This window comes from Acomys russatus, chromosome 12, assembly GCF_903995435.1.
Source record: "Acomys russatus chromosome 12, mAcoRus1.1, whole genome shotgun sequence".
Classification (NCBI taxonomy): Eukaryota; Metazoa; Chordata; class Mammalia; order Rodentia; family Muridae; genus Acomys; species Acomys russatus.
In genome coordinates this window covers 9,124,833-9,151,746 of record NC_067148.1, presented here as the reverse complement: position 1 = coordinate 9,151,746, position 26,914 = coordinate 9,124,833, and the positions used below count along the sequence as shown (strand labels likewise).

The 26,914-nt window shown below is 42.8% G+C and overlaps 1 protein-coding gene across 1 annotated transcript in view; it reads left to right on the top strand.

Moving 5' to 3' along the window:
* The window catches only part of Ankrd44 (ankyrin repeat domain 44), a 260,349-nt gene that overhangs the window by 171,289 nt on the left and 62,146 nt on the right, over nucleotides 1-26,914 (top strand). The window contains exons 10-16 of the mRNA XM_051153824.1: nucleotides 5,518-5,632; nucleotides 12,779-12,861; nucleotides 13,923-14,040; nucleotides 16,007-16,075; nucleotides 19,157-19,297; nucleotides 21,469-21,549; nucleotides 24,421-24,532. Of these exons, the coding sequence (XP_051009781.1) occupies nucleotides 5,518-5,632; nucleotides 12,779-12,861; nucleotides 13,923-14,040; nucleotides 16,007-16,075; nucleotides 19,157-19,297; nucleotides 21,469-21,549; nucleotides 24,421-24,532 (719 nt within the window). The remainder of the gene's footprint in view (nucleotides 1-5,517; nucleotides 5,633-12,778; nucleotides 12,862-13,922; nucleotides 14,041-16,006; nucleotides 16,076-19,156; nucleotides 19,298-21,468; nucleotides 21,550-24,420; nucleotides 24,533-26,914) is intronic.

Genomic DNA, 26,914 nt, shown 5'->3' with positions numbered 1-26,914 from the left:
CCTTGGTGACTCTCAGCTTGGGAGGGTGTGTGGTGTGTAGTGGCGTCCAGGCAACGGCCTCTCTGAACTCTGCGCATCGCCTTCCTTGTCTCCCTATGTCCGACCCACCGTTGAACTTGTCAGGCAGACCACAGCTCAGGTCCTTTGATGGACACATACCCCCTGGTCTGTGCTGGGGTAACCATGGAGGCCAAATGGTGGCCGAAACCACTATCAGCTCACAAAAATGAATTGATCTAAATAGAAGCCTTTAAAGTGAGGTCAGAGTGAGGCATCTCTCTAGACCCTAGAGGATCACAATTATTAACTTGGTTGTTTTTACTGTTATAACCAAATAACTGTACATTTACTGTAAACCAAACTGAAATCATTTAAGGTCTCACTAACCAGAGTTTCTACTGGCAATTTGGTAAAAGTTTTGTAATTTCCAATTTATGTATAGATAGATACATTAAGAGAGGTACATAGTTATTATGTTTACATAATAATCATAGTGTGTGTGTGTGTGTGTTTGAATAACTCATTCTAAAAGTGAGTACCACCACAGAGAGACACTGATTTGACCAAAGAGCAGTGTTTGGATTCAGGCTGCCATTGATATTTCTTTGTCATGGTCAAAGGCAAGAAATACCTTTCGTAAAACGGTGTTGTCAGCCACACATGTACAGGTTTGTCACAGCAGATTCATTTTTCAAGTGAAGATCTGGACCCACAAGGCTCTCAGACAGATGGAAGCACCTCAGACCTCTGTGATGAGTACAGCTGCGGAAGCTTTTGCCTCCTTCACACACTTTTGGTATTTTAACTTATTGCAAAGATTGTTATCAACTGCCATATTTCAATGGTATACCTGTCCAGTTAAAAAAAATTATTTCCTGAGAAAACAATAAACCTTTGTGGTATGTTGCTTGGGATGAGAAAGAGTAGGATTCATTGGCTTGTTGGAATGAAGGGATGTTCAGGTGTTGAGGGGTGGTGGTGCATGGTAATATTTTTACCACAAGACATTGGATCCTGGCCTGGAAGTTAATGCTCTTTGAGGACCCTTCACGGGGAGGTTAATGGGCACAGCCTTTCTCAGAAGCTGTGTGTCTCCTGCTTGTTCAGAGCCTTTAAAAGGTACAGACTTTTGATCCAGCAGTTGTGTCTAAAGACGCTGCTAGAGGAACTGAGCTGTAGGGGGAGAGTCTCCAGAAAGGTGCTTGGTCTTCTCTTCTCCTTACCAGCCAAAATTCAGAAAGAGCCTCTAATGTCTAGACTGGGGACTTGTTAAGTAAACACTCCAAATTACAGATATTATATAGCCATTTACAGTTATATTAGTGAAAACATACACATGGACATATTTATAAGATAGCATTAAGGGAGAACGCAAGATACAAATATTTCTATACCATATGAGCTTAGCCATGGAAAATCTACATATAACCCACACATATGCAAAAGCACAGATGCACACACATGCACACAGGTATGTTCAGATGCACACACACAAACATGCACACACACAAAAGTGGAAGAAACTGTTCCAGAATACTAATGCCATCTGGGATGATCAGCACATTTATGAATGACTTCTTTTCTCTTTTATGTAATTTATTTGATCATCTTCATCCACAATATGCTGTTTAGAACAAGTATATTTTTATAGCTTGATCAAAGTCGTTTATTCATATGTTTTTACTTCTTGTTTATGTGTGTATTAGATAGTATAATATTAGTATATCCTGTGATGATATGAATGCATTGACTATATCAATATAATTAACAATGAAAATAACGTCAAAGGTGATGAGACTTTGCTGGCTGGTGGTTTTGGCTTCCCTCTTTCAGTGCTGGGGAGTGAGGGTGACTATTCGGTAGAGCATGGTCATTCACTGAGGCCGACTCTATCCCTGTTATCTATGAGCACGGTCCGATAGTCCAATAATGTACAGATTGCCATAATGGTGAGGAGAGCTGACACCGCAGGATTGCTCGCCTGTGCGCATTTACGTTTTCTTACGTGTTGTTAATGCCCACCCCACCCCCTTGTGATTCGCCCTCCCGTGCTGTCTTCCACTTCTCGACTTCACCCTTTCATTTTCTGCATCTTTCTCTGGCCTTTACTTTTTTCCTTTCTTCCTGGCACCCCCCCCCCCCAATTTCTTTTCCTTCTCTTTTGAAACGAGGTCTTGCTATGTAGCTCAGGCTAGCATCGTAAAACTCACTCTGTAGCCCAGGATAGCCTTGGATTCGCCATCCTTCTGCCACAGCCTCCTGCGTCCTGGCATTACAGGCAGAAGTCACTATATCCTTTAGGCTTTACTTTTTAAATTGTGATCTAGGTCATGCGATTCAGTGGATTTTAGTATTTTCTCAAGGTTACACACTATCACCACCTCGCACCTCTGGAACATTCTTATCATTCCTAGAATGAGTCTCATTCTCGTTAACGTTCACTCTCCATTCTCCCTCCCCAGACTCTGGCCACCACTAATCCACTTTCTGTCTTTATGGATGTTGGAGCCTTTCCCTCAGAGTCATTCTTCCAGGCCTATGGGGGACACTTACTTCATCAGACAACTTACATTACAACCATGAAAATAAACTCAAATGGGTCAGCTGTCTCAACCTAATAGATTTTTCTCAGTGTGGTAAACAATAGGTTAATTTCTTTGTTATCAGACTATGCAGAAAGCCTTTCTATTTGCAACCAAAATGCAATAAAAGAAAAGTCTTATGCATCATTTTTTTAAATGAATGAAAACACTATAAGAAAGACAAAGGAAGACTAGAAGAAAAATGTTTGCAGCATAAATTACTGGTAAATACACAGCCCCTTTCCTCATCTCCCTCCCCAAAATCTTACAAGCTAAGCCCACACACAAACATACAAATTTAAAACAATGGGCAAAAGCCATGAAAAAAAATGCTTTTTTAGGATAAGATAAACCAATGTCCCTTGGTACAGGAGATGATGCTCTGCTTTTTTCATAATAAGATAAATGCAAATGCAAGTCTCACTGGGATGCTGGCTCTCAGTCATCAGATGGCAGATATTCAAAGTCCTGTGCCTGTGGAAAAGAGGCACAATGCTGGTTAGCATGCAAGTAACACAGCACCCTCAGAGAGAGAGAGAGAGAGAGAGAGAGAGAGAGAGAGAGAGATGTAAAACCCCCACAAAAGCACATAACCATTTGCCTAACAAATACGAATAGCACGCTTACACATGAGATTCTTCACCGCAGTGTTCCTGGTAATGGCAAAATGTTACTTACAGCCTAATCCATAGGATATGAGTCTGCTAAGCTAGTTCATCCAGGCAGGGGAACAACACAGCTGCATAATATCAAGGTTATCCTTAAGAAGAGACCACTCAACCAGAGTTCCAGGATATAGTCAGCGAAGACCCTGTCAGAGAAACACAGGATGCATAAGCTAACATGAATGAAAATGGTTACCATAGGAAGTCTATGAGGAGGAAATGGGAAGGGAAGTGTGTGTGTGTGTGTGTGTGTGTGTGTGTGTGTGTGTGTGTGTGTGGTGCACGCATATGCGTGTGTGCCTGTGCCTGTGCATGAGTGAGTACATCCATGTGAAGACCACAGGTCATCCCCTGGTGTCATTCCTCAGGCCCCATCTACCTTGATTTCTGAAGCAGGCGCTCACTGAGATCTGGAGCTTGCTGATTAGGCTCCATTGCTGGCCAGTAGGCCCCAGGGTTCCTCTGGTCTCTCTCTCACTAGTGCTGGGATTACGAGTGCCCAGCTTTTCACACAGGTTCTGGGAAACAATTTAGGTCCTCATGCGTGCATGGCAACCGCTGTGCTGCCTGGGATGGCTCCTAAGCACGAGGCTTTTAAAAAAATATGATTTTGATTTGAGAAGTATAAATATTTTAATATGAATAAAACGCATTAAATTGAATCTAGTTAAACATTTAAGATGGAATCAAATATACCAAGCAGTACTCGGATAGCTTTTGCATAAAGTACTCCCTGTATGCAGGAAATCATGTGGGAAAGTTTTGTTTGAAAATGGCATATTAAGGGGGCTGGAGAGATGGCTTAGAGGTTAAGAGCACTGTCTGTTCTTCCAAAGAGCCTGGGTTCGATTCCCAGCAACCACAAGGTGGCTCACAATGAGATCTGGTGCCCTCTTCTGGTGTGCAGGCACACATGGGGTCAGAATACCATATAAGAAAGAAAGAAAGAAACAAAGAAGTCAACACATATTTTAAAATGGCGTATTAAAGTGTGTATTCACACAGCCTATAGGATGTGTTGGCAGTTGCTATCTTAAGTACTCAAATGTCTTTCTATTGAGGTAAAAAATATAAAACAGAAAAATCCCCATTGTAGCTATTTTTAAAAGAATGAACAGTACCATTAACTGCACTCACATAACTATGCAGCCACTGTCAATAGCATCATCTCTACTTGGAAGCTCTGTGCCTGTTGCACATAATACAGCACCCAGCAGCAGAACAGTGCAATCTGCATGTGTACTGGGGAGGTGCCATGGGAAGTCCCCATCTGGCCCGGGGTATCCTGGCCAATGTGTTTACTGTGACTCTAATGAGGAAACCATCAGACAAGACCTAGATTTGGGATATCCTACACAACTTGGCTTGGTTTCCAAAGATATTAATGGCGTGAAGGGTTTTTTAATAAACAAAGTGCAGGAGGGGATTTAAGAGATACTGTCAGCGTCCTTGGAGTCTAGACTTAAACAGGGAAACAACTGAAAAGTCCATTTGGAAGGCAGCTGAAGAAAGTGCCGTCCACACTGTCACACAAGACTATAGCAATGTTCCTTTTCTTCAGCAAGGGAAGGGGATGCATTTGTGTGTGAGAGCATTTGTCTTAAATAGAACACATATATAAGTGGAATGCCACAATATCCAATCTGTTTTTAAGCATTTCTTCAGATAACTAAATAGAACCATTGTAGTTGTACATACACTCACAGAAAGGAAAAACATGAAATAGAAAGTTGGGGGGAAACAATGCAAAATAAAGTATAACAAAATGAAAATGTTAAATGAAATAAAGGGTCATAGGTAAGTAATGTGATATTTTAAATAAACGCTAGCATTTTCAGCTTTTACTTCATACTTCTTCTTATTTTACGTATTTGTATTTTAAGTGAGATCATCACACTACACAATTCTTTTCCTGACTTCTCTGTCTCCTTTGATTTGTGTGGGGTAATTTCCGTAGTCTCCAGAGTTACATTTTATGGAATTTGATGTATTGTTCAGTTAGAATCAGAATATAGTTGGGAGGTTTTAGGTTCATGAGACAACACACATTTATCAAAAGCATTTCTAATAGACTTCTCTTTCTGCAGACACACGCTGTGACAGTTTCAGATAGTGAGCCATCCCTGTAATGGTCATTTGTATACAGCAGAGCAGAGACGCACACTGGAGTAGAAAGGAGATCGATACTTAGTATTCCCAAGTGCCTGGCAGGATGTGGTACCCAAATCAGCCCGCAGCCTTGCTTGATGCTATATTAAAATCTCTTTCAGGAGGCGAAATTGACTGTGTGGATAAGGATGGCAACACTCCCCTCCATGTGGCTGCGCGATATGGTCACGAGCTTCTGATTAACACCCTACTAACCAGCGGAGCGGATACAGCCAAGTAGGTCACTGGGAAAATGCAGTGGTCTAACTGCCCCATGTGGGGATGCTGCCAAGGGAGGTTGCCCGGCAGTGTGGGGCTCAGAACGAGGTCTCTTCCACTGGGTTTTGCTGAGGAAACCGTGACGTCATTTTCAGCTTGCCTTTCTAGTATCTCTGGTTGTTTGGTTTCTTTGAGACTGGTTTTCTCTGTGTAGCCTTCTCTGTCCTGGACTCACTTTGTAGACCGGGCTGGCCTCGAACTCACAGCGATCCACATGCCTCTGTCTCCTGAGTGCTGGGATTAAAGGCGTGCACCACCACTCCCAGCTCTCTGTTTGTTTTTGCATCCACTGGTAAACAGGAGACATAGCCAGGCAAATTCAAATTTACTCAGAATTTTCACTCAGTTAAAAAAAAAAAATAGAGTTATACGGTATGATTGAATCTGTCTGTCGTGTGGGGAAGTGTGAGGGGCGGACTTTATTTTGCACTTACCTCCCCCCAAAATATTGAAAGCTCTTTTCAAGCTGTGGGGCCGAGTTCTTCAAGGATTTCACGAGCAGTTACCTGCCTGGCATCTTCTGTTGGTCTCAAGTCCCACTTAGGACAAAGAACCATTAAAGGCAGCAAATCAGAGTTCTAAAAAAAAAAAAAAAGACAGGCCTTCTGTGGCCAATGCTTGCTGTCTATGTTGTCAAAGTCGACGGGAAAGAAGAAACTCAAAGGAGGTGGTAGAAGTTTTTTAAAGACTTCAAGAAGATGAGCCTTGGGCAGACCTGGGGGGTATGGTATGGGTGGTGGGGTGTGGGTTGGATGGGGAGGAGTGTGAGGGGGTGCTGGAGGAGGGGCTGGGCAGAGCAGATGGTGGCAGTAGCCCACAGGAGGAGGACAACAGCAGCCGAGATGTGGAGGCATACTCCACTGGTGAGACTTCAGGGAGCCTAAGTCCACTACGGGACACTGCATGGAGCTTGGAAACCCAGGTTTGCTGGCCTAGTCTGGGCTCCATGTTTACCTACCTCACTTTAGAACTGTGCGATTTGGAGCCTGTTGCTCAATCCCTCTGTGCTGTGAGAAATAGAAATAATAATGGTACCCATCTATAGCTTGCTAGGAAGATTTAAATGACTTAATTACCAGGAAAGCTCTCTGGTAAGATCTGAATATGTACAGGCTATTTAAACACACCAGAAAAGTGTATTAAAATGATAATCTTTTATGAAAAGCTCTTTGAACAGTGCCTGATATTCAGTAAACTATCAATAAATGTTAAACTATTATTTTATTACCTAGTATTATGTAATAAATATTAAACTATTATTTTATTACCTAGTATTATGTAATAGAGACAAAATCAAGAGTACCTTAAATGCTTAAATGTAGAGGTTAGCCTTGATCACAGAGGCCATGGGTAGCCATAACTGAATTTTTAGGAGGGAAAGCATACATTAGGAATTCGGTATTTGTTGAATGTGTGGGTATTATAATTACAAATTGAGGAATAAACCACAGTTAAGATGGTTCTTCATAGCTATGGTGGGGCCACATTTGCGATCAAATTCACCAAGAGTCAGGTGTTTTGAGGTGCATTTTAAGGAACATATAGCTTTGTAGTTACAGTGGTTTGCCTTCACTAATTGTTAGGTTGAGCTAGATCCAAGTCCTGGCATGCTGTCCTGATGATGGTAGAGGGTCACAGAGGTGCAAATGATTGTAGTCCTATGCTTGTTACAATGGAGCTTTGCAGCTGGCTTTTAAAAGACTTGGAGAAACTTGCTCTCTGGATCTCCCAGAAGACCGGGCATTCCAGCAGAAGAAAAAAAAATGGACAAACATTTGGATGGTGTTGGGAACTGAAAAAGAGGCAGAAACAAGAAAGACCTTTCATGAGGAATGAATCCCCTCTACAGGGACAAACCCATGAACCTGTTGAAGCAAGCCCTAAGGCTGGGTGGCCTGATGTGTGGAGGGGTTGGGAGAAATGAGACAGAAGGGAAGAAGAATATAGGAGAATCTCATATGTCCTGCCAAGGCACTGAATTCTATTCGGAGGCATTCGGAAGCTGTTAAGGAATTATAAATGAGTGTAGGTTGGGTTGTATCTCATCATCCCCCCATTGTGTGTAAGGAAGATCCTCTGATAGCCATCCAGACAGACTGGAGGCTGCCCAGATTGCATACACTTGGCAGCCTCTTGCAAGTGTCCCAGGATGAAAAGATGAGGTCATAGGCTAAGGATGAGGCTGAGGACCTGCCAAGGAGGGGGGATGATGGCAAGCAGTGTTGGCTGTGCATGCCTCTCTGAGTAAGAAAAGGAACCCACTTTTAGCCAAGCCCTTCACCTCACTGAATATGCTGTCATTTTTTTTTTTCAGCATCCATCACAGCAGAATTAGTTACCATGGTTACTCACATAACTGACTGTTAAGCATGCTTGTTAGTTGTCACCCACTGCATCAGTACGCAATCTATTTGGAGCCAGATTAAATAAGCAATGATGATCCTATGTGCTAAGTATGTCACCAGAGCAAGTCACACTGCCACTGGGATACAAGAGCAAATACTAGGGAAGTGGAATCCTAACTTATAAGGTCAAGACTGGCTTCTGAGAAGAAACTGGGTGTTACCAAAGACTGAGATGAGCATCTGCTAATTAGATCATTGTAATGAGAGAATTTCAGGTCCTCAGTGTAGACTTGCTTTCATTATTAGTTGAATATTCAGCATTAGCCCGACTGCAAACTTCTTGGACTTTTGACATTACCCTATCAGTGAATGTTTTAAAAACTATAAAGCATGTGCATATAGGCAATAGCTTTATGAAAAATGCTCAATTAGCAGCAGTGTGGTAGCAAATACCCATAAGTGCATACCTAGGCCAGGCACCACTCTAAAGGTTAACAACCATCAGCGTTCGAGTAGGGTGAGTGCTCTGTGGGTAGCCCCAGTGTACTAGGTCACAGAGCCATTGGGGAGTAGGAGCTGAGACCCTGTTCTTGGCTACTGGGGTCCGGAGCTCCAGTGCATCCACATAGGGCCCATTGCCAGTCTGATAACTCATGTGGTAGTGAGTAGGATTGCGTAATGTCAAACCACCATTTCTGTGGGATTGCGGTGTCCAAGCTGCTGACTCTTGAGGGGTCAGTGTGTATTGAGGGAAGAAAGGCCTTGCAGTGGTCTGAGCAGTGGGGTCCAGCAATGGGTCCAGCACCTGGGGCCATGGCTCTTATTCTACCTAAGCCACCTTTTGCTCATGCAAAGATCTCAGTGTCCTTACCGCTCCCTAGGCTGAGGTACAGCATATGTCTCGTCGAGCCAACAGTATGTCTTTCTTATTGGCCTCTGACAACCTATAACCAAACTATGACACACAAACACAAGGTCATCTGAAGTGCAAGTGCCAGCTCTGAGGTTTGGCATATGCAGGATGAACCAATTGTCATTCAGATGAACCCAAATATGCTTTAAGTCTAATGTTTACATTAATAATAATAATAATAATAATAATAATAATAATAATAATAATAATAATGAAAAGATTCTCCCAGAAGACTTTTTAGAGCCCAAAGGTATTTCTAATGACCCTCAGGGGTGCATTAACAAGTTTAAGAAACATTCCAAGAAGCAGCAGGAAAGACAAGGGCCAGGATAGAGCTTGGCTCTCAGGAGGACGGCAAAGAGCCCACTGAGACTCTTGAATCATGCAGATTGGACAGTGGCCACTCAGAGGAAACCTTGGTAACCATGTTACACTGTTTGCACTACCCAAACCACGGAAGGTATATGTAGGCCGCAGATGACAGGAACCAGTCTTAGCGCCATCAGCTGCAGCCAAATGCCTGAGACAGTAGCTACAGTGACACGGATAACATTCTGTAAAAGGTTTGATTTTTTTTTTTTTAAATGAGAATAATTCAGGTAACATCATATAGTGATTCTGTCCTAAGGTAGGGAGTATGTCTTGCCCACTCAGTGAAGGAGGATTTAGAAAGGAGGAGGTTGAACAAGATAGCAGGTCATGGTTTATTCTCTAGTGGGCCACAGCCCAGAGAGAACTTGCAGCTCACTGTGAAGCTAATACCAGTCATGCGAGTAACTGTGTGCCAGCTCTTTCGCTTCAGGCTTTGTGTGCTTTAGCCCGGTGAGTCCTTCTAGTTACTCTGTGGTGTAGACACCGTAATTATCTTCAAGTTCCTGATGGTGCAGCCACTATGTACTTGCTAAGCTCCATGTAGTTTGCAAGTAGGGAGACTGGCACTTGGAGTTTCTGACTCCATCACCTTAAACAGTGTTCTTTACCACAGAGAGTGAAGGGGACGTTCCAGGACGCACTGGGTACAGGGAAGGAACAAACTCATCCCCTCATAAACTGAAAAGACCACGCCAGTGTTCTTCTGGCCCCCAAGCCCTTTCACCTCTGGAAGCATGTCACTGGAACATCTTTCAGACCTCATTTATTTTGGGATAGCTGAGTAGGGGATGGCAGCTAACTACGAAAGTACAGATAGCTAAATACAAATGGCTTCCATTAATTTTATGACTTGCCAAATAGATGGCAGCAATCTAACTGGAACTGGCCTCCTCTTTGCTGTGACTTACGCACTGTTAACTTTAGGGTTATTTGATGATTTTATTCCCGGTGCTCCCTGATGTATACCTGTGACCGTGGCAGCCAAGCCTGGCCTTTCCCTACTAAAGATTTCAAAGTCCCTCCTCTGCAAGCAGCCTTGTTACAATAAAGGGTAGCTTTCTTTTCAAACATTTAAATCCTTTCTACAGGATTCAGAGATTATGAATTTTGCCCCCTTCCCTTGATATATAATTTGACTGTTTGAGCCAGTGTCATATTCAAGTTTAAATACCAATCACAATGGCACTTATACTGATCCCTTCAAACCCTGCACCAAGATGACACGTCTCTAAGTGCAAACAACATTTACTGTAATTAACAGAATGCTTGCTAGATAGTCTAAACTAGAGTAGTTTTATCTCTTAGCTTTCTAAGAAGCAGTGAAAAGTTAGTTAATGTATATTGTGATGAATTACTGAAAGTGGAAAGATTGATCAAAAGTATTGGTAAGGATGTTTATAGAATATAGTATGCAATTTTATACTGTTGACTTCTGTTTTATCTAGTTTCTTATAGATGCTGATGTTATTTATATAATTAATTCTAATTAATGCTTGCTCTGTACTAAATATATTTGTCATTAAATATATTCATTATATAGACATTGTGTGTACATATACGTACATAAATATAAAATACACACACATGTGTGTATACATATTATATCTTTACAAAAATATATTGGTAGTACATTTGTGTGTAATACATGTATATATATTATTTGTCTTATAAAATATATTGTATATCTATGTATATATGTATGTATATATTTTTTAAATGAGGTTCATTCAGAAAATTGTAAGAAATGCAGTCTTGATTCAGACACATTTCTTTAGAGACAAAAATATCATAGAAATTATTCTATACCTTTTATATATTCTATACACTCTACATTCTCTCTCAAATGTCTAGAAATATTTAATCATATGTTTTCCCCCTAACCCTGCCCAAACAAGTCAAATTGTTGCATGCTAATCCCATTAGCTGTTAGTTTCATTTAGTTAGATTTATAGCATATCATACTCTTTACAAAAATAGCATGTTTCTATTAAGCCAAGTGGGGACGATATAAATAGTGGCACAGACAGGAAACCTTTTCTCCCCTCCTCTGCCTCCTGCTTTCCATGAACATCAAGGTGGTCATTTATGCAATTGCTTTTTAGACTCTTGTAATGGGGGTGGATAAGTGATGAGAGAGGCAATTACAAACAGTTCTCCTCCACATGATGTTGCCCAGAAGACTGGAAAATTACATCTCTTGATGGATGCCAGCTATTGGATACACAGGGCTGGAGATCTCCATATATGGAAAGGAAAACTAACAGAAAGTTGAAGAAAACACCAACAAACAGAAACCAGCATGGAAAGAGAAAGAGAGGCTCAATTGCTCACACTTTCACTTTGTAAAACATCGAAGACCGAAGTGTCTGTGGCTGTGTATCTTTTTTCACACATTCACACACACGAGAAGTGACAACTCCTGGGATGGAAAATAAAGTATTTATAACCCAAGTCTGAAAAATTCAATCATACGTGTTTCTTTATGAAGCATGAAATCAGAAAATGGGCCACTGTGCTGCAGGGTTGTGGGGAGGACTTTCACAATCTAAAATGTGCTGTGTGATTTAAATGGGCCGCCACATGAAATGTTCATGGATACACAGCAGCCCCAGATGATGCTGTTGGTTAGGACGCAGGTTCGACAGAGGGCTTTGGGTCTTTGTGCAAAGAGAGGTGGAGAGGGAGAGTTTAGGGAAGCACCAGTTGTCTGCCCGCCCTTCCAGGATTTTCCTGAGGATGGGCTCTTAAGTCAGGCTTAAGTCCTTTTCTAGATCCTTCTTGGAATCCCTTTTAGGGGAAAACATACTCGGTTTAGGAAATCTGTGCTCAGTGATGTTCACTGCTACTGTGTCTTCTGATTGGTATAGTGATGTGTGTGGGTCAGTGCACATCAGCGTAGGCCATTAGGAAGATAACCTTTTGCCTAACAAAAGGTTAATGGTTATTTTTTTTAATCTAATTTTACTTTTAATAATACAGGCACTATTAACTCTTAACAAAACACAGACACATATTAGGTCAATAGTAAATATTTATTGCATCAAGGAAAAAACTAGATTACTTTCCTCACTGGAGGATCATCTTGCTCAGCACTGTTAGCTCTCTAAGCACGTTATCTTAGGCTCAGAAGTGTTGAGCACATAAATGAGTGAGAGAATAAATGAATTAACAAACGGACGAATGAGATGTTTAACAACTAAGCTGAAAGAAGGAATATGGTATATAAATGTTTAACATATATATGTTCTGAATATGAAACAGATTTTAAAATAAATATGTGTATATATGTACTATGCACACTTATGCATACATACTTATGGTTATGGGCTGTTAATTGGTTTGGAACCAAGAGCATGTTGTTTTAAGGCAGAAAATGGCGTGTAAGCTTGTGGGAGTTTTCCATAGAGGACTGGCAGAAGGGAAATTGCTCTGTGCATCTCAGCGTTTTTTACTGTGCGTGGTTGTTCTCCTCAGGTGTGGGATCCATAGCATGTTCCCCCTACACTTAGCTGCCCTAAATGCCCACTCTGATTGCTGCAGGAAGTTGCTGTCATCCGGTAAGTGAATCCACACCAGCCATCAGGCCTGACATGTCCTGTCCGTGAGCCTCGGTGGCTGGCTGAGCTTGGCCATGGCCTTGCCTTAGCAGAGTGAGGGGGTTCCGTAGCCTGCCTGCCTGACACAGCTCCTGGCGGTCCCTGAAATCACAGCTGTTTGGGTGCCAGTGTTTCTGTGTAGAATGAGAGTCTTGTCCGATTTTCAGTGGTCCAGTTTGGGTGTGGGGAGTGGGAACCTTAAGTCACAGAAGGAAAAAAAAATCCTTGAGCTTTAAATTGGTGCGTTAACATTTAATACTTTTCAACAAAAGAAAACGGCCCGATCTTCAAGATTTCAATGGTACAAAATACCTTGGGCACTGAAACATCATCAAGGCAGACCTCTTCTAAGAAGGTTTAATTTTTGTATTTTTTAACGCGGAGCTGTCTGGAACCCAAGATTCTCTCTGCTTTGGAGCTTTGCTGATCTTTCTTGTCTCTGCTTCTGCATGTCTCCATATATTAAGACGTTTCTGGGCTTTCTAAAGTGGCAGAAGCCTGCAGAGTGAAGGTTGTTTATGAATTAATTCATTAGCTATCCCAGAAGCGTATTTCTTCCTCTAAGTACTTTTTCTATGGTGGATTCTGTTTCCACTGCTTTTGGCTTAAAAATAATCCCTGCATGAAAGCGTGTTTCCCACATCTTAGGCCCATGGGAAGGTTAGGATGCACTTAAGGACATTTCTGTCCCAGCCTGTTAGGACTGCTCCCCTGCCTTCCATGATCCTCATATGTTCGGTCTGCCTGTTCCATTGCCTTACTTAATCTCAAATTGGTTTCATAAATTTCCAACCCGGGATTGAAAAATGGGGCCGTGGTTCACGGAGAGCTGAATGCAAATAAATAAATAAATAAATAAATAAATCCTTCTTTGACTTCATGGTGCTTCCTATAAAATTGCCGAGCTTGAGCAGTTACTGCTGGTTTCCATGACAACCTCTTTCTGTCTACAATTGCTTGCGTTCTGGTTTTCCTACTAACTGATTTTTCTGTCTCTGCAATGTTTCCTGTGGTTTAACTAGGACAAAAGTATAGCATAGTGTCCTTGTTTAGTAATGAGCACGTGCTGTCTGCAGGCTTTGAAATAGACACCCCAGATACGTTTGGAAGGACGTGCCTTCATGCCGCTGCTGCAGGGGGGTGAGTACCTCTGAGTGCTGGGTACCCCGTGACTAGATGACTTCATACATCTTAATTGACATAAATTGCCTGTGAACCAAAGGCAATTTCCGTGGTAAATGGGGGTCACAGTCATTTCTACCAAATATCAAGTGTCACTAGCTTCATTTCCACATCCGTCAGATTTTGTTCTTCCGAAGGAAAAATAGTCTGTCCTGTGTGGTGCAGAGTGCTGGGGTTGTCGTCTTCTCCCCAGCCCCCATGCCTGTAAGATGTCAGGCTGCACAACACGGCTACCCGCTTGGCATCTTTTCTACCAAAAGGGATTGATGTGAACTTTGTTCTCAAGTTTTCCCTTCTTTGCTGCCAGTTGATGGAAGGTAATAAAGAGGATAAAAGATTGAATCAATTTATACTCATTTATAGACATTTTGTAATAACTGAAAATTAGTTTTGAAGTTTTGGGAGGGATTAAACATGAACAAAGGTCAAGGAAATCCTAAAGATAGGCAGGAGGGATTTAACCCTTGCACAGTCCCTGGGAGCAAACAGCTTGTTTCCATCAGCTTTCTGATGGAAACAAGCTGATCAGATCAAAGCTCTGATCAATATATTGTTGATAAATGACCACATATCGACCTAACACAGTGTCCCTTGTGTGACCTTGGAAGATGTTGGTTTCCTAGGACTTAAGGAAGTCTCCATTTATCATGTGTGTTACCAAACGCACTTAATCAGGAGCGAAGGAACCATGGAACCGTAAAGCCCGTTATTAACATGGTCCAGCACATTTATTTACCTGGGTTAGGCAGTCATAAGCTAAGCCTCATACAGAGTTACTGTATTTTCTAGTAGATGTGCTGCTGAAGCTAGCACACATTGCTGTATTTTTTTTTTTTTAAAGAAGCCTCTTCCTCCAATCCCAGTTCTCAAACCAAATGACATTCACGAATCACACAGGTTGACTCCACCTATGCCTTTATCCTTTCTCACCCATCACTCAGTAAGAAATAGGTGCCACATACTAGCCGGCTTGCCGTACCAATTCACAAGTGCCTTTTAAAATTCATGTGTTTTGTGACTCTTTCATTTCGTTCTCTGAGAAAAGTGGCCATGAAGGGTAGATGCAAAATGGGGTGAAGCCGGCTCAGGCTTATCATTAATGAGATAATTTTTCTTACTTAAATTATAATACAGCAATACATTAGCATTTCAGGTTTAGAATGATGAGGGATGGTTATGCCTCCATTTTAAATAACATCAGACCTGCCCGGAAAGTAGCAACACACCGTGCTGGGTTTATGTTTGAGACGCCCATTAAAATGACGCCACACACCCTTCAATGGGAAAATTCACCTCAGTGGATCATTTCTCCCTGTTGAGCGTGATTTACTGCTTTTGTGGATGACGAAGCTGCTCTGAGTGATCACGAGGCTCTGTTACATCATTCTCAGTGTTGGTCCAGCACATTTATTTACCTGGGTTAGGCAGACAGGGAAAGCCAGCTGTCTTTTCTTCCATTAAGGAGCATCGAATTGAAAGTGGTTATTCTGGGGATTTATTGTGCTGTGACCAACGGTGGTGTTCAGCCACTTTGCCTCATTGTTTAAAGGTGACAAGGAGTTATTAGAGGCTGGGGTGGTTTTCATGAACTCCTGGTGGGTTTGAAAAAGAATTTTAGGATAAATGATGACTCCATGTCACCCGAGGGCTTGATCACAAAGTAATCATTAAATTCCTTAGCCACTGGGCTGAAAATGTTCCATAAAGCCGTTTTCTTTATCGATTTATTAGTTTTGAGGAAGCAACTTTAGATCTTTACAATGCAGCATTTGTGAAATATGCCCAGTTTATTTCTTGTTAGTGGATTTTAAACCTGAGGCTATCGATTCATCTGGTCCTATTCCCTGCAGAAAACACCCCTTTTTCTGGAGGCACCTTAGTAATTAACCCTGACCACACTAATTACATTTCTCTGTCTTTCTAGCAATGTAGAATGTATAAAACTCTTGCAGAGCAGCGGAGCAGATTTTCACAAAAAGGATAAATGTGGGAGGTATGTACTCCAGCTGACCTGCCTTGAAGGCCTAATAAGAGTGGGGCTAGTGCATTGAGAAGTCCTGGTGTTGAGATGCCCACCATAGGACAACTGGGGTGACTCCATCCCCAGAACGCAATTCTTCCTTGTAGGGAAACACCAACAAAGCTGACAGGAGCCATGAGTTAAGGTCGTCACAGTTCTGCCTAAAAAATATTGCTTACCTGGATATGTTTTAGAAAAATAACAGAATAGACTGCAGAATAGTTGCACCAAACTCAAAATATGAGCTGGACACTTGGCCCAGTAGTTAAGGGGCGGGCTGCTTGCTCAGAGGACTGGGGTTCAGTTTCTAGCACCTGAGTCTGTTGGCTCCTAAGTCCCTCTAACTCCAGCTCCAGAGATCCAGTGCTGCCCTCTGGAACACCTCCCTCTCCCAAAGACACACACAGAGACACACACACAGACACACAGACAGGCAGACAGACCCACAGAGACATACAGAGAGAGATACACAGAAACACACAGGCAGACAGACACACAGAGACATATGTAGAGAGAGACACACAAACACACAGACACACTGAGAGACAGATACACAGACACACACAGACAGACATAGACACACAGAGATGCACACAGACACATAGACAGGCAGACAGACACACAGAGACATACAGACACACAGAGAGACAGATACACAGACACACACACAGACATAGACACACAGAGTAAAAATTTAAATATAGTCAGAAGATCTACAGCATTTGTTTTCTGTGTTGAGCATTTCATCCTGAGATAAATTTTTAGACACTTGAAATATGAGATGAACATAAGCTACTACTGGGCCATAGAACTTTCTTTGCCTTCATAACCCCTTGTTTAGTTAAACTATGTCATGATGCTAGCTGGTACATACACAGACACAAACTCACACACATACACACACACACAGACACAAACTCACACACAGACACACACACAGACACAGACACAGACACACACACACATGCACACACACACACATGCACACACACACACAGACACAGACACAGACATAGACACACACACACATGCACACACACACACAGACACAGACACAGACATAGACACACACACACATGCACACACACACAGACATAGACACACACACACATGCACACACACACACACAGACACAGACATAAACACACACACACACACACAGACACAGACACAGACACACACACACACACACATGCACACACACACACACACACCGAATCATGTACCAAGTAACATTTCAGTCAGTACTTGAGCATACGTGATAGTGGTCCCATGTATCTTGAATGTGTATTAGGCTTACCGTCTAGTTTTTATTCATACAATGACAAAATCACCGAATGCTACATTTCTTAAATGCAGCCTGCTTTTGAAACATGACTGTTCGTATGTGTGCACACATGTATGATACATGACTGTATGTGTCGCACTTTTCCCCTCTAGCAATTCCTTCCATTTCCTTACAACTTGCCCCCTAGCTCTTTGGGGTTGCCTCAAATTTCTTTTCCTGCCACCCACCTGTGATGACTTCCTACTGATCCTTCCAGACTATGATCAAATGAAACCTTCTTGTCATTCTTATGGCAATGTCCTGTCTCTGTGTTCCCCTAGTACCCCGAATACTCCACGACTGTGCAGCACTAGTGGTGTCTTTCCCCATCTGACTGTAAGCCTCCTGCAAACAAAGACTAAGTGTCATTTTTTCCCTTCTCTGTTCCCTTCCCTTCTCTCCCTCACTCCTCTCCTCTCTTCCCTTCTCCTTTCCTCTCCCCTCCCCCCTTTCCCCCTCTCCCTCTCTTTCTCTCCCTGTACTGCATGTACACAAGCCCTCTGCTACTGAGTTACATCCATAGACCTTACATTTGGTTTTGAGACAGGGTCCTGCTATGTAATCCAAAGTGGCCTTGAACCCACAGGCCTGCTTCAGCCTCCCTGGTGTTGGGTTTATAGACATGTGTCCTTGCATCTAACTTTCTCTTTATCCTTAATCCCTGTCAGAACTGTTGATACCTCATCATTTTTTCAGTCCAAATAATTAAAGCAAAAGCAATCCAATATGTAAGATATTATAATTTCATAATTATAATTCTTCCTTTTGGGCCGAAGAGAAAATCAGGTAGTAAAAGAGCCCTAAGTTGTCTACAAAATGAAGAAAAAAACGCTTGAAAACTAAAAAATAGTTCCTGAGCTAAAGTTACTTTATTTTTAGTATTCTATTTGGTTATTATTTCTGGGATATTGGGTAGTCACGCCAGAAAAAAAAAAAGCCTGTCAAATAACTGGAAACTAAAAATAAGTAATATAAATTACATCAGAGTTCTCAGACAAAGAAGCTTAGCTTTTGGAAAGGGTGAATGTGGTATGATAGGCAGTAAAGGAGAAATGGACATGAGCGAAGGTGACATGTGATGACCATCCAGAGACCCTTGTCATTCAGTTTGCACTCATGAATGGGTATAGGTGAGAGAGATGCTCTGTAGAAGAAATTGAGACAGCTTGGGGAAATCTTCAGTTCTAAGCTGAGAAACCAAGCCTTTGTCAATGAAGGAAGACTGATGGTTTTAGAGTGGGACTGTCATGGGTGGGGAAAACTCAACCAGAAACTGGATAGAGTTAAAGATGATCTGTAAAAGAAATTATTAGCACACTCTAATTAATGCAGAATGATGGATCTCACTGTGACATTTTCATTCTTGCGTATATTACATTCTTTGTATTTGTGCACTCCATTACCCTCTCTTATCCTCCCCCCACCAGCCGTCTCTAAGAATGGTCTTAATGAAGACGACCTGGATGATTCTTCATAGGGCAATCTTGCCATGGATGAGCAATAACATAGACCTAACCTCAGGCAGGCACTAGCAATAGGATGAAAGGATGATGTCACTGTGGTTGCCCTTGCCAGAGGCCACCTGTCTTTACACACCCAGTTATGTATTTCTCACCTTCCACACATTGAGATCTGAAGCAAGGCTGACGTCCGTGATGAGTCTGTTTGCTGGCCTAGGTAAAGTAAAACAGTAATAATGCTAATCGTTACCACTGTTTGTTTTCCAGGACCCCTTTGCACTACGCAGCTGCAAATTGTCATTTCCACTGTATTAAAGCGTTAGTGACCATGGGAGCCAACATTAATGAAACAGACAACTGGGGACGGACAGCTTTGCACTACGCCGCTGCGTCAGACATGGATAGAAAGTAAAAATAGCTTCGTCTGTGCTTCATCTCAGAGTAGAGCTATGAGGGGAGGACTGTTGTGTTTTCTTTCCACTGCCTCCTAGAAACTGCACACGGGGAATCTGTCATTCAGAGTGGAGATCATCCCTACCCCGGGCTTCCCCACTCTGTCTCCTCTAGGTTTGCTTATTACATGCCATTGCATACTTTCCCCTCTTCTCTGCTCTTGGGTTGAATGCCAAGTAGAGCTGTCAAGCCCAGGCTTTTTAGTTCTTTGGAAATCTATTGGGATTTATTTGACACCCACACAATAGTATCCATCATTACCGCTTAAATGCTGCTTCATCTGCTAATATATGTCTTGGGTGAAAAAGATCCACGGATGCATAATACCCATGTGCTTTCAAATGCAGCCTTGGTGTGAAGAGATCAGGCACGACTCTTCCCAACTTGGGCACCTGCAGAGGAGGAATTTCTTATTCCGAACATGTTTGGAGTGTAGGTGGCTAGGCATGGAAAGCAGACATCACTGAGCCATGGGAGGGGGTGGGGTCCTACAGTTTAGACATTCATAGGAAGACTTTGGTGAGTCTGAATGACAACTGTTGAATTCTTTGCCACCCCCTGTGGTGCATTACATTCTGGATTATAATGGCTTCTATTTTTTTTTTAGAACAATTACACCTAAACATTTAATTTTAACATATGAATATGCTAAGCATATGCTCTTCCATTGGGCTGTACCGCCAACCTTTTCAAACAGTCAAGATGGTGAGCCAACTAAGAAATACATCTTATATCATAGTTCAGCTCACGTGTTCACATATATGTTCATATATGAGAAATAAAAATCTCACAAACTGTATTTACATTTATTGTATGTAACACATTATGTTTTCTATGTGGGAGCAGGGGATTCAGGAGTTCAAGCTCTTCCTCTGATACGTAGTTTGAGGATAGTCTGGCCTCCATGAGATTCTGTCTCAAAGTACCAAAAACTCTATATATGCATGCGTGTATACATACATACACATGGCTCGGGAGGTATCTGTATTGGTGAAATGTTTCCATGTAAACATGAGACCCACATAAGCGTACCCAGGCATATGGGCTGGAGAGGAGGGTTATTAGTCAAGCGTGCTTGCTCCTTTTTCAGAGGACCCAAGTTCAGTTGGCTCTCAAGCACTGTAACTCTGGCTCTAAGCGGTCTAACCCACATGATGGCATCTCACACCTGTGGCATTACTCACACAGACACACAAATAAACATAAATAAAAATAATAAATCTTAAAAAAACAAACAACAAGCATGGTGACAGCTTGCTGACCAACCAGTCCAGCCTATGAGATGAGCAATGCTGTCTCAAAAAACAAGGTGGACAGCTCTTTATGAAAGGGGTGCCCAAAGTTGCCGTCTGCCCTCCACACATGGATTTGTACACACAAGCATGCACCCAAACGAACATGCACAGCCACGCTTCAATTTATGTGTAAGAATTTTTCTAATAAGATGTCATACTTGCGATCTCATAGCCATGCAAGGTATTAATTGAGCTGTGCTGTGCACTGGGGAAAGCTAGGCAGGAGGGAGGGTGAAGGAGCAAATATACTTCGTGCCTTAAGAGCAAGAAAGGAAGGACAGCAGGTTGCCAAGAAGAGACTTGATACCCTATGAGCATATACAGGAGGAGGTAATCCCCCTCAGTCACAGTCATAGGGGAGGGAAATAATGGGAAAATGGGAGGGAGGGAAGAATGGAAGGATACAAGGGATGGGATAAACATTGAGATGTAACAAGAATAAATTAATAAAAAAATAAAAAATTAAAAAAAAAAGAGCAAGGAAGGACGTTCTGACTGAAGAATCATTCTAGGAGATGAAGGTCAGGGTCCCCTGCAGGCTGTGAGATGCTGGGCTGGCCAGAAAGTGTGAGGGCAAGGTAGGGGTGGAGTCTGTGGGGGGCGGTAGATAGCTTTATTCTGGTCTTCATTACGTATATCTAGGAAGAAGCTTTAGGAAAGCTCCCAAGGATTCCTTGGGAGGAAATAGACCTTGAAGAAAAGCAATGTGTGCCCCTTTTAGATTGGGATAAAAAAATCACTGAGATAATAATTGTGTAAAACCTATCAACAATTTTTTAATTAAAAAACTAATTGTGATTTTTTTTTTTTTCTATCTCTTCCACGGAGCAGTAAGATGATCTTAGGAAACGCCCATGACAATACTGAAGAACTTGAAAGAGCCAGGGAAATGAAGGAAAAAGACGCTGCGTTGTAAGTTTCTTTGGAGCCTAAGGATGGGGTGCTATAGTCTTTCATTCCTCCAGGTCACCACATGCCTGCCTTCCTGCTAGGAGTCTCATTGGGGATCCTGAGAAAGGGACAGGATATAGGCCTGCCTTTAACACACCCGCCCTGCTGTTCTTGTATGTGGAACTTTATAAAATTATAAGCTTGCTTTGACTGCATTAGGTCTTAAATAGCATATTTAACTCTGTCATGTATCATGTGCCGTGAGAACATGCTAAGCCCTCCTTTTGGGACCTTAGGTTCTACTTTGATGACCTGGGGATAATTATTTGTCAGATTCTATAAATAAAGGTCCTCAGACCTTGTGTGAAATCCCCTTCAGACCTTTGACTTATAACCTCCTGCTTTTTGTAAACAGCTACCCCTGACCAGTTTCACCTCACCTGCCCCAAACTGGCTTCATACATGGACTTCACTGATGCTGTGAGAAGGTCTGGGGTGTCTGCCATCACCCAGGGCATCGACACACGTGCACTCCATTATAGTTGAGTCACAAACCGATCAGAGCAGAGATGTGTGGCCAGTGGTGAGCCTGGAGCTTAGCACAGTAGCTACTGTTTAAGTGAACAAGCAAGTGAGTCAGTTTGTCCACTTTGTGCCTCATCCCCCATGAGAGACAGGGCCCTGAGAGTCCACAGGCCTGTGGTCCAGAGTGAGTTTATGTGTTCTCAAGTTAACAGAGGAATGAGTTTCTGCGCCTGAGTGCTTGCATTCGCTCTAAGGCCTCTACACTGCCCACTCTGCTCTCCTCATGCCCCAGCATCTAAAATGTTACAGGCACAGAGGATAGGGCTGGTGCAGGTTATAGGACCTGACTCAGTATTTCTGGGCTGGGACACACATTTCTGTGAGTAAAACAAAATGACCAAATTTCACCTTCATACACCTGAATTTAAAAGAATGGAGTTAAAAAACAGGGGGTTTTAAATTACCTCAGCGAGTCTCTCTTCCTCCATCGACTTGCAGGCTTACTATGTGACAGCCCAGGCTCACTGGTGAGGAAGGGAGCAGAGAGAGTAGAGAACAGGCCCTGAACTCCTTCCTGCAGAGAGAGGCCATTTTTGTACCTCAAGTGGATGAACTACTAGTGAGCTCTGGGAACAGGAAAGAGAAGCCTCAGCTGCTGAACACTGGATCGTGTTTTCCCTTAGGAAAATACCCAGATTCCAGTGTTTCTGTTGCCCACGTCCGCGCAGTTGTCATCTAGTTTAGCTGTGTTCTGGACTAAATAAATCCCTGGGAGGAATTCTTAATATTTTCCAAACTATAATTTTTTTTCAATCCATTCAGCGGCTGGGGTTGCATGTCCATAGACTGCTGTTCCTGCTGAATGACTTATGTCCAGGGCTACGTTCAGTTTACGAGTCACGCACAGGATCTTCTCCACGGACATTTACTTACGCACATAAAAAAAGTGCTTCCTAAAAAAAAAAAAAAATGCTTCCTTTTAAGGCATGAAGGACCAAAGACAGTACGACAGCAGGACTCTAATAGGAGTTTGATTTATTTTGGAGCGTTTTATAGATAAGTTATGGCAAGTGGATTGGACTTACAACATTTGTCTTTCTCCAGTTTTGGAGAAATTAAAGAACCAGTTTGTCCTTTTGGTCCCTCTGGCCTTAAACCAGAGTAGGCAAACGTAACTTCAGAGTTTAGGAATAAACTATAGGAAACTTCCACAGGAAAATGTTATTTAATGGGGAGGTTTATATTTAGAATCTTTAAGCCCTGAGAGCCATGCATAGTTGGTGGCTTATCCTTTTAATCTCAGAGCGGTACAAGGAGGAAGATTACAAGTGCCAAGTCACCTAATGAGCCTGAGGCCTGCCAGGGCCGCACGAGACCCTGTTTCAAAAGAGCTAAGTTAACAAGTCTTGATCAGAGTAGGAGACTGAATCACCACAGACTCGTCTCCTGGTGATGGAAGTGGTACCACAGCAACTAGTGAGGGAATGCCTCCTGTAGGGCAAAGATCGAGTTTCTGCACATCCCAGGGTGCTGGAGTTCTAGAGACTTCAGCACAGGTCAACCAAGCTCTTCCTCCTGCCAAGTGCGTCCAGCCTCTTGACATGGCAAACACAACGTTGTCAATGCAGAACACCCCTCAGAATGTTTTAAGTCCGCTCTCGTTTGTGTCAGGCCACATTTGTAGTTATCCTTGGCCTCATCTAGACCATGGGCCACAAGCTGGACCTGCGTGCAGCCCACTTAGTCACCTATGCCAGGAAAGGCTTTTGAAATTAATAATTTTGTCTATTCTACATTCCTGATGGTGCAGCCTAAATTTCTTCCCTCAAGTGTAGTCCCTGGGTGAGTTCTTCATGCTTTGTGTGTGGTCAGCCATTCTTTTGGTCTTTTTACTATTCCGACTACTCTCGGTCTCTTTTCTCCTTAGCTTATTTTAAACTTCAAAATTTTACCAACCTAATTTTCATCTCCATAGCGAGGTCAGAATTAGTCCCTGCTCTCGTGGCTCCTCCCAGCAGTGGTGACCTGCCCACTCCTTTATTACGTTTGAGATGTGTCAACACAGAGACCATAGTCTTATTAGCCAGTCACCTTGTTGGCAGGCATGTTCTCCACCTTAGGATAAGACAGGAGGGAAAGACACCTAATTACCCGCCTGTTCTACAGACTTCCAGAACTGTTATTTTAAGATGAAATCAAGACAGATAAAGTGAGCATGGGCCCTCGCCTACCCCAGCACAGAAAGCTTTATTGTAATAGGCTCTTTTGCGCTCTTGAGTGCTTCGTCAGATGTTCATAATTGAGGGGTTTGCTGTAATTGTCCCTTCTGCTACAGCAGTGTTTCTGAGACTGCATCTATGCTTACAGATGTCTAGAGTTTCTGCTTCAAAATGATGCAAACCCATCCCTCCGGGACAAAGAAGGCTACAATAGCATCCATTATGCTGCCGCCTATGGCCACAGACAGTGTCTGGAACTGGTGAGTTGTCCTGTCTGTTCATTTTTTCCTAATGCAATACTTTTCCAGAACTCTTCACAGCCACCCTCACTAAAGATTTCTGGGAAGATGTTTTCAGCTATGTGAAAGGTTTGTTAGACCTTACAGGAAGTAGATTTACTTGTTCCTGTCCTCGTCTGACTGGCAGTGAACTCATCTGCAGTAACTCTGGTAGGAATCTGTGTGTAGACACAGCTTTTGTTTTGAAGATGGTTAGGATGTGTCCAAAAACAAACAAATGCTAAGTAGCTCTTTCCAGAGGAGAACTGAGCAATGCAGTGCTCACTAGCAGTATTGTGTCTAAGAACATGACTTACTCAAGATTAACCACTTAATCTTCATCTCTTATGTTATCTGGAGTGGAAAGAAAGAAACTGGCAGGGGCCAGGAACAGAATTTGAACTGAAAACAAAAACAAAAGAGATACCAAGGGTAGTGTGTGTGTGTTGGGGGCGGTTGTTAAATCTGAATTCTTCTCTTGGTGATAAACATGAGATCAGAAACTCAAATGCCAATTGTGATTTGAAATATGGAGGGGGAGTGTGAGCTCAGATGTGATGGGGGAGGCATGGCTGGTTGGAAGACCAGGAAGGAAACGGTTGGTTGCTAGAGTGCGTGTGCATGTGTGCATATGTGTGTGCATGCAAATACACATACATTCATATGTGACATATCCTCACACATATGTCCAGACTGAGCCCAGATCACCAGCTTGATCAGCAAGAACTCCACCCATTGAACCATTTGGCCAGACCTAAAATCTGACCTTTTTTTTTTTCAGAGTCCCTGTTTTGCAATCTTCCTGGGGAGGCTGAGGGGAAAGTTCGGTCACAGCTACATCCATCCTGCAGGTCACAATTTGCTACTTTCTTGACCACCACTCTTGGTTCAGCTTCATCGGGATACTTGAATGTCCCAACCTACTACTATCTGTGTGGGCTGATGGCAGGCGCCATTTTTCTTTACTGCTGTGTTATATGCCTGTGTGGTAGTTTGAATGAAAATGGCCCGATAGGCCCATAGGGAATGGAGGCGTGGCCTTGTTGGAGTAGGTGTTGGAGGAAATGTGTTCGTGGAGGTGGGCTTTGTGGTAGCCAAAGCTCAAGCCAGGCCCAGTGTCTTCACTCTTTCCCTGTTGCCTGCCCATCTGGATGTAGACCTCGCAGCTTCTCCTCTGGCACCATGTCTGCCTGTGTGCTGCCATGCTTCCCATCATGATGATAATAGACTGAACCTCTGAACTGTAAGCCAGCCCCAATGAAATGTTTCCTTCTAAAAGTGGCTGTGGTCATGGTGTCTCTTCACAGCAATAGAAACCATAACTGAGACAGCCCAACATTTTGGCATGGGGGGCGGGGACCGAAGCAAGGGGATCTTAAATTTGAGGCCAGCCTGGGACTCCTGTTATCCTGTCTAAGAAGTAAAGAAGTTGTGCCAAGTGTGATGGTGCACACCTTTAATCAAGCACTTGGGAGGCAGAGGCAGGTGGGCTCTGTGTTCGAGGCCAGTCTAGTCAAAGTAGCAAATACCAGTCCGTCCAGGGCCTACATAGTGAGACACTGTCTCAATCAATCAATTGATTGATCGGTCAACCAATCCATCAATCAGCCCACCCTACTTTCAATTCTTCTTTCCCTACTAGTTTTCCATGTTATTCCTCTGAAGAAACACACAGTATCTACTGTACTTGGTTTACTAAGCCATGAGGCAGGGAGCCAGCAGGCTAGAGTATCAGAGCCCACACAGAGCTAGCTGCGGCGTGCTCCTCACCGTCCTTTACACAGAGCTAGCTGCGGCGTGCTCCTCACCGTCCTTTACACAGAGCTAGCTGCGGCGTGCTCCTCACCGTCCTTTGGTTGCTTCCACCTAGGGCCAGGCTTCTTCTTATTCTTCTACTGTGGAGCATAGGGAGCACCATTTAAAGTTGCCCACTTTGGAAACAAAACCAGTATTTTTCTTGTATCATTTTCCATTGCATGGTTTGGTGGTTATACTGACCTTCACTGTTCTTGCAAAATTCAATATGATCTTTCTGGCGTTCTTGTGACTACTGTAGAGGTCCTTGTTTGACGTTGGGGATAGGTAACTGATTTTGGGTTTAAAAAATTTTGTTTGTTTGTTTGTTTGTTTTCCTCCCCTGGTTCCTCTTCAGTTACTTTGGCTGTATATGTAGTAAATCACCCAAAAAGTTAGCAGCTGAAAACAGCAGTAGTGGTGTGCCTTGCCTCATTGTTTTTGTGAGCTGGGACTTGGGCAATGGCTAAGCTGAGTAGTGCTAGGCAAAGGTTTATGAAGAGGCCATGTGCTGGGCTAAGGATGAAGGGCTGTTCTCTCCATGGTGCTACCTGGGCTTCTTAAGGCATG